The sequence below is a fragment of the Etheostoma cragini genome, chromosome 19 (assembly GCF_013103735.1).
Source record: "Etheostoma cragini isolate CJK2018 chromosome 19, CSU_Ecrag_1.0, whole genome shotgun sequence".
Classification (NCBI taxonomy): domain Eukaryota; kingdom Metazoa; phylum Chordata; class Actinopteri; order Perciformes; family Percidae; genus Etheostoma; species Etheostoma cragini.
This window is the reverse complement of record NC_048425.1, coordinates 15,069,591-15,082,255: the sequence shown is the minus strand read 5'-3', so window position 1 is coordinate 15,082,255 and position 12,665 is coordinate 15,069,591. Positions and strand designations below refer to the sequence as shown.

The following is a 12,665-nucleotide window of genomic DNA, read 5'->3' as shown; positions in this document are numbered from 1 at the left end:
ATCAATCGGCTCCCGGACCTTGACATTTAGCAGCCGCGCTCCCAACACACACAGACACACACACACACACACACACACACACACACTAGGGTTGCACGACATTAGCAGAATGTGATATTACAACATCGACATGAATTCCGATGTTTTTAAACCATGTCTACAGAACAGGACGTGTTCTACTGGTCGGACAGTATAAAATGCATAAAGAAAGTTAACTTATATATATAATATCTTATAAGAGTAACGTGCAAGTCTTAAACAAATCCCAACTAAACCAGACCCAATCCCAGTGTAATAACAACTCAAGCATTACTGCTGCTTTAGGACCCCCAGAATAATGTATAGGTTAAACTCACTTATATAACGATGTGCTGTGTAACGATACTGCGTTGATATATCTTTCACCCCTAACAAAGCACGCGTACCAGTACTTATTCAAAGTAGCAGTAGCCTATGAAATGAAAATGGTAGTTTTTATTTAAACTGCACATTTACTTGTTTGAATCTCCGTTTAAAACTCGCAAAATTTAACTTATGCAGCAATTTTCAAAATGCTATACAGAACCCAGAGTTAAAAAGATAAGATAAAGAAAATCCGCTTATCTGAGCAGGAATCTTCTGCATAGTGCTCTGGCTGCTTGTATCTTCTGCTGCTAAGTAACGAGTATGACCGGTCCAAGATGGCGGCTGGAAATCTCGCGCTCAGCAGCCAATGCGGCGTCTAATCTTTATTATGTCTATGGCCGTGAGCCCCTCTCCCGTCCAAAAGCACTCAAGCTGCGTGAAGCTGACACCCCACCCACGTCAAAAAATTCAGCAAATAGTCTGAATGGTTAGTGCTCCGTTTGTGCAGGTTTGTGCCGTTAAAATTTTCGTTTGTGCAGTTTTGGTTTCTGAGATATTAAAAATTATTTTTTAGCTCCATCTAGAGTTCACCATCCCCCCATATTGCTCCAAAACAAACCAAAGTGGGCTAGTTCGTTAGTGCTCCGTTTGTGCAGGTTTGTGCCGTTGAAATTTTCGTTTGTGCAGCTTTCGTCTTTGAGATATTAAAAGTTATAATTTTGGCCGATGACGTCACCATCCCCCCATATCGCTCCAAAACAAACCAAAGTGGGCTAGTTCGTTAGTGCTCCGTTTGTGCAGGTTTGTGCAGTTAAACCTGTCGTTTGTGCAGCTTTTGTTTTCGAGATATTAAAAGTTATAATATTGGCCGATGACGTCACCGTCACCCTATCATGTTCCAAAACAAACCAAAGTGGGCTAGTTCTTTTAATTCTTCAGATTTTCAGCTGTTGTACAATGTGTATCTTTTGCTTTGAACGTCAATAAAGACTTAGAACAAGAAAAAATGTGTCTCATTTCAAGTAATGTTTCAAGATAGCAATGTTTTCTCACGAACGTAGCGTTCTCTCCACAATAATTGAATCCTGCTAATAAAGGACATGCAGCCCTGACCCTAACGTAATGTGTATAACCTGTTCACCTGTGCTGTGCTTTGATTTCGGAGGTGGTCTGAACAGCAAAAATATACACAAAATAATACATAATAATAATACATAATAGCGGTAAAGCAAAAAATGTCTTGTTTGGAGCAAAATGGGGGCGGATGACGTCATCGGCCAAAATAATAACTTTTAATATCTCGAAAACGAAAGCTGCACAAATGAAAATTTCAACGGCACAAACCTGCACAAACGGAGCACTAACGAACTAGCCCACTTTGGTTTGTTTTGGAGCAATATGGGGGGATGGTGAACTCTAGATGAAGCTAAAAAATAATTTTCAATATCTCAGAAACCAAAACTGCACAAACGAAAATTTTAACGGCACAAACCTGCACAAACGGAGCACTAACCATTCAGACTATTTGCTGAATTTTTTGACGTGGGTGGGGTGTCAGCTTCACGCAGCTAAGCACTCACAGTCAGCAGTAGCCTCGCGCAGCAGGCACAGCCTGCAGTCAAAGCAGAGGGAAGACACACACCCCTCCGCGTACAGGCTAGGGTGACCAGACGTTTCCGGGGACAGTCCCCGGATTCGGCGACCTGTCCCCGGCTGGATCTGTCCCCGGTTTTTACTGTGACTGACAGACCCGAAATTGGAATGAAAGAAAATACTGACAAAACGTAGCCGAGGGTCGCACCCTACGCCCGTAGGCTGAAGGCAGCCAGAGCCAGCGGTGCTCAGAGATGTTTTAGAAGCCGTGTTTTACGATGCTAAAATCACTGATTATTTACATTGAGTCTGGTGGGTGTAGTGAACGCAATTTCGAGGACTTTTTAAGTTTTAAAAAGGATATTAATCTTCAACAGAAAGGTCCTTAGAAATCGTTTCCATAATGTTGTCAGACACTTAGAATATTAATCTGAGTCTGTTAGCAGCAAAACGAGCACTTTTATGAACTTAAATACAAGCTGGACAATTATCCTATTAACTCACGCTGCAGCTTGTTTCTTTGCTACCGACTGCAGCTATCTCGTTTAATACTGGATCAACGTCAAAGGAAAATATGTCCTCAATAGTTTTCATTGTATCTGATTCTTAAGGAGCTGTTGCAGAAACAAGCCTTGAGCAATAAAGCAAAAGCTGTCAGTAGTTCAGTAAACATTACAACAATATGAAATATTGAGACTTTCTATCTTGAAATATTAAGACTTTCAATCTTGAAATGTTAGGACTATTAGGACTTTTTATTTTGAAATATTAAGACTTTCTATGTTGAAATATTAGGACTTTTTATCTTGAAGTATTAGGATTTTTTTCTTGAAATATTAGGACTTTCTATCTTGAAACATTCCCCTCTGAAGTGTAGTGGAGTAGGAAGTAGCAGCAGGGGTGGATCTAGGATCAGACCTTGGGGGGGCTCAGCCCCTAATGAAAACAGCTCTAGGTCCTGTGTCCCCGTTTTAAGTTTTAAGTAAAAACATTACTTATTTTGGAGGTTAATACGCTTCTGAGCTGAAAATGTCCCCAGATTTTCAGCGTCTGAGCACCTGTCAGCAATGAGAAACAATTTGCGACGTACTTTAACGAGGATTATCGATCTTTTGCGTGGGTTCGAGATGCGTTTGTCTGCACAGCAAACGAGCTATCAATTGATATGCAGGAACAGCTTATTGAGCTGAAGAGTGACAGTCGACTGAAGGAACTCTTTAGCTCCTGCCCTTCTTTGTCATTCTGGGCATCATTGATGCAGGATTCTGCTGAACTCTCTGACGCCGCCTTGAAGATTCTCCTTCCTTTCACGTCATATTTGTGTGAGGCAGGATTCTCAAAAATGACTGCACTCAGAACTAAATACCGTAATCGTGCACAAATCGAGGATGATTTGAGGCTATGTTTATCAAACATTGAGCCAAGAATTGAGTATCTTTGCAAGGCAAAGCAGGCTCAGGTCTCACATTAATATCACCAACCTGCAAGCTCCTTTAAAAAATGCAGATGATACCTACTATTAGACCTTGTGATAATAACAATAATAAAGCATAAATTAATATCAGAGGTCTGGTGCCAATTCCCAATTATAGCAATAGCCTAGTAATGATAATAGGCCTACTGATGATGATGATAATAATAATAATAATAACAACAATAAAGCATGTAATCTCATATAAATATATAGCAATAGTCTAGTGATGATAGGCCTAATACTACTCATAATAATACTAATAATAATACTAATAATATCTGCAAGCTCACATTAGAAGTCTGGTACTACTGCCAATTATAAAAACAGCCTTGTAATGATAATAGGCATACCTACCGCTACTGATGATGACAATAATATTAATAATAATAATGTGGGCCTAAAAATAATAGCCTATCTATCTATCTTAACGGTTAAGATATATAATTAAAAATTTACTGTATGTAGGAAATAAAAGTGACTGCAAGCGCGTATTGTTTTTTGCTTTTGATTTAGACAAAAGTGTTAGGGACAAATACTTTTGAAGTGTGTGAGTTCTGATGTACATGATATTTAGTTCCAGAAAATCTGCATCTTCACTCACCAGTGTTGTTAAATGTTGAGTTAAAGACATTTACACAAACATGCTATTGGGTGAATTTTAGTTATGGACACAAAAGGTTGAAATAGCCTATGAAAAGGAGTGGTCCATTTCATTGGTCACAAACTTTGACTTTCTGGAGCCAATTACTGATTTACTCTATGTCATGATTTACCTTTGATGTGATGGCTCCCTCCATCCAGCCATCCATCTTCGACCGCTTATCTGGTATCGGGTCGCGGGGGGAGCAGCTACAGCAGGGGACCCCAAATTTTTCTTTCCCGAGCCACATCAACCAGCTCCAACTGGGGGATCCCGAGGCGGGTATTAACTGGCTTCTTTTGCGTGAAGGAGCAGGGGCTCTACTAAGAGTTCCTCACAGATGACCAGTGACCCGTAGATCCAGAGCTTTGCCTTCTGGCTCAGCTCTCATTTCGTCACAACATTGCAATAAACGGAATGTAATACCGCAACCGGTGCGCCGATTCTCCGACCAATCTCCCGCTCTATTGTCCACTCACACGCAAACAAGACCCCAAGGTATTTAAACTCCTTCACTTGGGATAAGCGCTCATTCCCAACTTGAGCCATTTCTCTTCCTGCTTCTGGCGAGAGCAGTAGTGTTTTTCCTCCTCTCTCCTCTTATCTTATCTTGGCTCCTTTTCCCGTCTGTCTACCTTGTCTTGTGGGACTTTTTCTCCTTTTCTCTTTGTCCCCTACCAGCTGTTCTCCTGGAACATTTGAAATGGAATTGATTAACTGGTCACTCAGCGCTATTGACAAGATTTTTTCATCCAAACATGCTTTACCGGGGGAGCCGATCTGTCCCAGTGGGACATTCCCTGCAGGCCACGCTCGCGATTCCCTGGAGAATTGGCAAGCGGTCTGTCTGAACGTTCTCACTGTTGAAGACGTTGAAGACATATGGATAATTTTGATTCTTTTGGTAGGGCTTCTGATCATCGGAGTTGGGAGGTGAGACCCCCTGACGTATTGGAAAATTGGTAAGACAGCCGCCAGCAAATTTACCCACAAGCTGTCTGGGGAACTTAAAGTGTGCGTACATGGAGTGATTGAGAGGATGAGGGTTTTACATCAGAGGTCTGACCAGTCCAGTGAATTGTCTCGTAACATCTCAGACCGGACTGTGGAAGCGCAGAGGGGGATGGATATCATCAGGGCTCAGTCGGACTCCGATTTAGAGGTGCTGATCCTCATCCCAGTCGCTCCAGTGAGTGCTGACGGTTGCAGGCCGATGATGCCATCAGGACCACATCATCTGCAAAAAGCAGCGATGAGGTCTCTGTGGCAAACCCGACCACCAGGCGCTCGCTGACGAGCCCTCCATTTGGGCCTGGCTCCAGATGGGGCCCCCGGGCTTCCTCCAGGCAGGGTCCCTCCATCTCTACCTCGTTGGCTCATAGGGTTTTTGAGCTATTCTTTGTCTGGCCCCTCACCTGAAACCACTTTGCCATGGGAGACCCTACCAAGATCTGGTGGTGGCTCCCTCCCTAATAAATATGGGTATAGGTACTCAATTTTCCTCATTAAGAAAACAATATGTAGCCTATATTAAAGATTGCCAAAGGATAAAACAAATTGAATTATATAAAGCAACAAAATGCGATGGAAGGATATGTTAAATTACCATTAGTTGCTTAAATATATCATTATCAAACATTTTTAATACTGAATAATCTACTTTATTTGCTGGATACAACTAACATCACTCCTTTGATTTTACATTTCAGGTGTAGCCTAATGTTAGTGTGTCCATTGCTCAAATATGACATTTTAAACATTATCCGTCTTGCCCAGTTACTAAAATGCTTCCCACAACAACAAAAAGTGGAAACATTTTTTTAAGAGGAACCAAAGTTCAATTAAAAATTTACTGTCAACAGCAGCTGACGCCATAACAGAAAAGTGGCGCTGTAGGATCTCTGGTGAGCTCTAATGCCACTGTGAATTGGCCAAAACTTCATAAATCGATTGAAAATGAGATTATTTGAAATGATTTAATAATAAATGTATGTTGCTTACATTGTCATGGCTCTGTGAAGTCCAAATCAACTGATTGAAAAGGTTTTAGTAATAATGCATGGTAAGTTTTATAGATATAGCTATTACAATTAAAAACAAGTTCATTAGGGATGGTTACTGTGATTAATTCTTAAAATGCACGTAAATATGCAGTGAATGGATAATTCTTTTTTTAACAAACCCGAATCCCTGACACAACAAAGGCTGAGACTGGCTGAGCGTAATACACTATTGTGAAATTGAAAGAAATCACCCGGCCGGACTTACTTAAATCACTGGTGCATTTTATTTAAAGCTCCTGACATTAAACATTAAAAATGAAGCATTACCACCATTGCAAAACATCACCTGAGAGATGGTTTGAATTACCACAAGATTTTCTATTCTGATCATTGTAAAGTCTTCAAAGAAACTGTAAAAACTATTGAAAATATTGCAGAATACAGCTTTGATTAATTGCATACATACACTTTGAATAAATAAGAAGATTGGCAGTGTATTGTTATGGCACATATATATTTTATATAAATAATGTATACCATGTTATGTACAACATGACCTTTGATTAAACTTCATTCAGACAATAAAGAAAGTAAATGTATGGTGTTACTTTCTGTCACTAAAACCAAATCCAATATTGCTATAGGACAGTGCTCTGTAAAGACTAAAAAATGTATTCGTATATTAATAGTGCAATTATTTCCTGACATTCCAGAGCCTAATGTCATGTTATGCAGCTTGCAATTCAAGTAATGGTTCAGTTGACCAGGTGATTAAAAGTTGAGTTTGACAGCACATTTATCCGAAGCTGTAAAAAACTTCAGACATTCAAGAATTTTGGATTTTTAATGACAACAAAGTCCATTCTCATGCCAGTGATGGCAGTCATGTTTTGATTGCATTGTACTGTAAATCAGCATGGATCCTATCGTTGGCTGGACAGTAGCAATGACAACAGTACAAAGCAGGATGCGGTGATGAGACTCATCTTCTGGTTTACTCCACTTGATGCTGTAAACAAGGAAAAGGCAACAAAACATTAGATTAACTTTGGTTGTGCAACTTTGACCTTAATCTTAAACAAGTAGCACTCAATATTGCTTACAGATGCCATTCACGATGATGGAGCTGCCTTCAATGTCGAAGCCGCTGACGCGTGAAGCTGCGTTGATCAAAGCGCTTTTAATCTGAGTGTTACTTGGAGGAAATGGGCTTTCAAAGCTAAGGTCCATGGTGTTGATGACTGAGCCACTGCAGAAAAAGAAACAAAATTGTTTAAAATATCAGATGAAGTCCACTATTCCTAAATTGTAACAAGATACATCTTAACAAACTACCTGAATGACACCACTTCCAAGGACTTGAAGGAGGAAGAGAATGCCCTGTAGAAAACCAGTTCAAGCTGCAGAAAGAGAAGAGCAGTTATATTTAATTACTTTTTTACTTTTCCATTGGAGCCTTGAAATGTGTGAATATGTAGCATAATTAGCTGGAGCGAGGTGCAGTTTGATCTGTTTCAACATATTCCCCTGATGCCTGTGTCATCAATTCTTTTCGTAAATTTGAATAAGTGACCTTTTTATATGTATATTGTCAAGTGACTGTTCTTACCTGTCCCGTTATCATTGCAGCACGATTTTTAAAAGCTGTAGATGATGGATTGACCAACTCATTTGTAAACTTGCTGTAAACAGATCTGAAAGACACCCTAGCTATTGTAGATGCTGCAGTTGTAGGTGCCACAGTGATAGGTGCTGCCGCATTTGTAGGTTTGGTGGTTATACCTGGAACTGGACCTTCTAAAAAAACAAATAGTGTAAGATTATACAAATAAGTATATTTGTCCAAGAAGTTGTCTTTAAAATTTTCTGTCTATACTTCAATTTCAAGTGTAGCAAAAACATATTGTTGCTGACTTTAAAAACAAAGGATTAATCTAACTGGTTTCCGCAATGATAGCCAAACATTTGTTTACTTACCTAGTACTTTAACCGAGTCCGGATTTATGCTCACATTGATCGCCTTTTTGGTATTAGGCACAGCTTTTTTAAAGATTTCAGCAACAACATTATTCTGTGGGAGATCTGCAATAGGAGTACTCCTATTGAACACAACCTCAATAGTTGCTTTAGTTCCAGTCGCTCGCGTTGAACGTAAGGCCCTGTATCATAAAACCAAAAGAGACAAGTGTTAAATATTGATATGACCTGTTTTAATGCCATGTGTCAAGGCCCATATCTTGCAAATTAAGTAAAAACAGGCAAACAATGTTAGAAAAATGTTTTACCTGAACTTTTTCACTTTGCATTGGTGAAACTTTTGTCCAAATTCTTTTTTGTATATCGCAGAACACTGAAAAAAGGAAACAATATTTAAAGACCTTATTTCATTTTAAAGTACAATTTTCATAGAATTTAATTATACAGATACGCACGTTTGAAAGACATAAAATGTCATCTTAGGAAACCTTTCTCTAAAGGTAGAACACTGATATTCAATGACAAATGTGTAATTGAAAAGTGCACTCACTGTGTTTAAGACTCTTGCTTCAAGGGTCTTGAATTCATTGCTTCTGGTGTCAGTAAGGGCATCTGAGAAAGTTTCTCTTTCCAAGTCTACTGAGAGGATATACACAGGCTCAGGGGTTAAAGTGATAGGTGCAGCTCTTGAAGCTGCTGTTGTAGGTTCTACTGCTGTAGGTGCTGCTGTTGTTGTTGCAGTTGTTGATAAGGCGGTTGTAGGTGCAGCAGTTGTAGGTGTGGCAGTTGTAGGTGCAGCTGTTGGTGCAGCAGTTGTTGGTTTGGCTGTTGTAGGCGCAGCCATTGTAGGTGTTGCAGTTGTTGGTGTGGCTGTTGTAGGTGCAGCTGTTGGTGCAGCAGCTGTTGGTTTGGCTGTTGTAGGCGCAGCCATTGTAGGTGCTGCTATTGTTGGTGTTGCAGTTGTTGGTTTGGTTGTTGTAGGCGCAGCCATTGTTGGTGCTGCAGTTGTAAGGGCTGCTGTCTTAAGTGCGGTTGTTGTAGGTGCTGCTGTTGTCGTTGCATTAGCTGTAGGTGCTGGTGATGTAGCTGCAGCTGTCATAGGTGCTGGTGTTGTTGGTGCTGCTGTTGTAGGTTCAGCTGTCGTAGGTGATGCCGTTGTTGGTTCAGCAGTTGTAAGTGGGGCACTTGAAGGGACTTCTGTCTTTGATTCTGCTGTTGTAGGTCCTGCTGTTGTTGGTGCTGCTGTTGTTGGTCCTGCTGTTGTTGGTGCGGCTGCTGTAGGTGCGGCAGTTGTAGGTGAGGATGTTGTTGGAGGAGCTTTTGTTGGTGCAGCTGTTGTAGGTGTTGCAGTTGTTGGTGCGGCAGTTGTAGGTGCAGCAGTTGTACCTGCGACTGTTGTAGGTGCGGAAGTTGTAGGGGCTGTTGTCGTTGGTTTTGCTGTTGTAGGTTCAGCTGGCGTAGGTGCTAGTGTTGTTTGTGCTGCCGTTGTTGGTGCGGCAGTTGTAGGTGCTGCTGTTGTAGGTGCGGCAGTTGTAGGTGCTGCTGTTGTAACGGCTGCTGTCGTTGGTCGTGCTGTTGTTGGTGCTGCCGTTGTTGGTGCAGCTGTTGTAGGTGAAGCAGTTGTTGGTGCGGCGGTTGTAAGGGCTGCTGTCGTTGGTCGTGCTGTTGTTGGTGCTGCCGTTGTTGGTGCAGCTGTTGTAGGTACCGAAGTTGTAGGTGCAGCAGTTGTAGGTGCGGCTGTTGTTGGTGCTGCTGTTGTAGGTGAGGCAGTTGTTGGAAGAGCTGTTGTTGGTGCGGCAGTTGTAGGGTTTGCAGTTGTAGGTGCGGCTGTTGTAGGGTTTGCAGTTGTAGGTGCGGCTGTTGTAGGTGCGACAGTTGTAGGTGCGGCTGTTGTTGGTGCGGCAGTTGTAGGAGCTGCTGTCGTTGGTCGTGCTGTTGTTGGTGCTGCCGTTGTTGGTGCAGCTGTTGTAGGTGCGGCAGTTGTAGGTGCGGCAGTTGCTGGAGGAGCTGTTGTTGGTGCGGCAGTTGTAAGGTTTGCAGTTGTAGGTGCGGCTGTTGTTGGTCCTGATGTTGTTGGTGCTGCCGTTGTTGGTGCAGCTGTTGTAGGTGCGGCAGTTGTAGGTGCGGTTGTTGTGAGTGTGGCTGTAGTTGGTGCAGCTGTTGTTGGTGCAGCTGTAGTAGGGGCTGCTGTTGTAGGTGCGGCTGTTGATGGTGCAGCTGTTGTAGGTGCGGCAGTTGTAGTTGCGGCATTTGTAAGGGCTGCTGTCGTTGGTGCCGCTTTTGTTGGTGCTGCCGTTGTTGGTGCGGCAGTTGAAGGCACTGCTGTTGTTTGTGCGGCAGTTGTAGGGGCTGCTGTCGTCTGTCCTGCTGTTGTTGGTGCGGCATTTGTCGGTGCTGCAGTTGTAGGGAATGCTGTTGTTGGTGCTGCTGTTGTAGGTGCGGCAGTTGTAGGTGCAGCAGTTGTAGGTGCGGCAGTTGTAGGTGTGGCAGTTGTTGGAGGAGCTGTTGTTGGAGTGGTAGTCGTAGATGCTGCAGTTGTTGGTGCAGCAGTTGATGGCGCTGCCGTTGTCGGTGCGGCAGTTGTAGGTGCGGCAGTTGTAGGTGAGGCAGTTGTAGGGGCTGCTGTCGTGGGTGCTGCTGTTGTAGGTGCAGCAGTTGTAGGTAAGGCTGTTGTTGGTGCTTCTGTTGTTGGTGGTGCCGTTGTAGGTGCGGCTGTGGTAGGTGCGGCAGTTGTAGGAGAGGCAGTTGTTGGAGGAGCTGTTGTTGGTGTGGCAGTTGTAGGGGCTGGTGTTGTTGGTTTTGCTGTTGTTGGGGCTACCGTTGTTGGGGGAGCAGTTGTAGGTCCGGCAGTTGTAGGTGCGGCAGTTGTTAGAGGAGCTATTGTTGATGCGGCAGTTGTAGAGGCGGCTGTCGTGGGTGCAGCTGTTGTAGGTGCAGCAGTTGTAGGTGCTGCAGTTGTAGGTGCGGCAGTTGTAGGTGTGGCAGTTGTTGGAGGAGCTGTTGTTGGAGCGGCAGTCGTAGATGCTGCAGTTGTTGGTGCAGCAGTTGATGGCGCTGCCGTTGTCGGTGCGGCAGTTGTAGGTGCGGCAGTTGTAGGTGAGGCAGTTGTTGGAGGAGCTGTTGTTGGTGCGGCGGATGTAGGGCTTTCAGTTGTAGGTATGGCTGTTGTTGGTGCGCCAGTTTTAGGGGCTACTGTCGTTGGTCGTGCTGTTGTTTGTGCAGCAGTTGTAGGTGCGGCTGTTGTAGGTACAGCAGTTGTTGGTGCGCCAGTTGTAGGTACTGCTGTTGTTGGTGCTTCCGTTGTTGGTGCAGCAGTTGTAGGTGCGACTTTTGTAGGTGCAGCAGTTGTAGGTGCGGCTGTTGTTGGTGTGGCAGTTGTAGGGGCTTCTGTCATTGGTCCTGCTGTTATTGGTGCGGCTGTTGTTGGTGCGTCAGTTGTAGGTGCGGCAGTTGTAGCTGCGGCTGTTGTAGGTGCGACAGTTGTAGGTGCGGCTGTTGTTGGTGCGGCAGTTGTAGGAGCTGCTGTCGTTGGTTGTGCTGTTTTTGGTGCTGCCGTTGTTGGTGCAGCTGTTGTGGGAGGAGCTGTTGTTGGTGCGGCGGATGTAGGGCTTTCAGTTGTAGGTGTGGCTGTTGTTGGTGCCGCAGTTGTAGGGGCGGCTGTCGTTGGTCGTGCTGTTGTTGGTGCGGCAGATGTAGATGCGACAGTTGTAGGGGCTGCTGTCGTGGGTGCTGCTGTTGTAGGTGCAGCAGTTGTAGGTAAGGCTGTTGTTGGTGCTTCTGTTGTTGGTGGTGCCGTTGTAGGTGCGGCTGTGGTAGGTGCGGCAGTTGTAGGAGAGGCAGTTGTTGGAGGAGCTGTTGTTGGTGTGGCAGTTGTAGGGGCTGGTGTCGTTGGTTTTGCTGTTGTTGGGGCTGCCGTTGTTGGGGGAGCAGTTGTAGGTGCGGCAGTTGTAGGTGCGGCAGTTGTTAGAGGAGCTGTTGTTGATGCGGCAGTTGTAGAGGCGGCTGTCGTGGGTGCAGCTGTTGTAGGTGCAGCAGTTGTAGGTCCGCCTGATGTAGGTGCGGCAGTTGTAGGTGCGGCCATTGTTGGAGGAGCTGTTGTCGGTGCGGAAGTTGTAGGGTTTGCAGTTGTAGGTGCGGCTGTTGTTGGTGTGGCAGTTGTAGGGGCTTCTGTCATTGGTCCTGCTGTTGTTGGTGCAGCTGTTGTTGGTGCTTCAGTTGTAGGTGCGGCAGTTGTAGCTGCGGCTGTTGTAGGTGCAACAGTTGTAGGTGCGGCTGTTGTTGGTGCGGCAGTTGTAGGAGCTGCTGTCGTTGGTTGTGCTGTTTTTGGTGCTGCCGCTGTTGGTGCAGCTGTTGTTGGAGGAGCTGTTGTTGGTGCGGCGGATGTAGGGCTTTCAGTTGTAGGTGTGGCTGTTGTTGGTGCGGCAGTTGTAGGGGCGGCTGTCGTTTGTCGTGCTGTTGTTGGTGCGGCAGTTGTAGGTGCGACAGTTGTAGGGGCTGCTGTCGTGGGTGCTGCTGTTGTAGGTGCAGCAGTTGTAGGTAAGGCTGTTGTTTGTGTTTCTGTTGTTGGTGGTGCCGTTGTAGGTGCGGCTGTTGTAGGTGCGGCAGTTGTAGGAGAGGCAGTTGTTGGAGGAGC

The 12,665-nt window shown here is 44.4% G+C and overlaps 1 protein-coding gene and 1 long non-coding RNA gene across 2 annotated transcripts in view; one reads left to right on the top strand and one right to left on the bottom strand.

Moving 5' to 3' along the window:
• LOC117934599 overlaps window positions 1–7,805 on the bottom strand; it is a 71,142-nt gene extending 63,337 nt beyond the window's left edge. Inside the window, exons 1-2 of the mRNA XM_034856377.1 lie at window positions 7,665–7,805; window positions 7,391–7,455 (exon numbers count right to left, since the gene is read on the bottom strand). Of these exons, the coding sequence (XP_034712268.1) occupies window positions 7,391–7,455; window positions 7,665–7,679 (80 nt within the window). The 5' untranslated portion in view covers window positions 7,680–7,805. The remainder of the gene's footprint in view (window positions 1–7,390; window positions 7,456–7,664) is intronic.
• Window positions 7,806–9,368: 1,563 nt separating this feature from the next.
• Window positions 9,369–11,307, top strand: LOC117934605. The gene is made up of 3 exons (XR_004654520.1): window positions 9,369–9,403; window positions 9,749–9,793; window positions 11,279–11,307. It is a non-coding gene; the product is annotated as an uncharacterized LOC117934605 (long non-coding RNA).
• The last annotated feature ends 1,358 nt before the right edge of the window (window positions 11,308–12,665 follow it).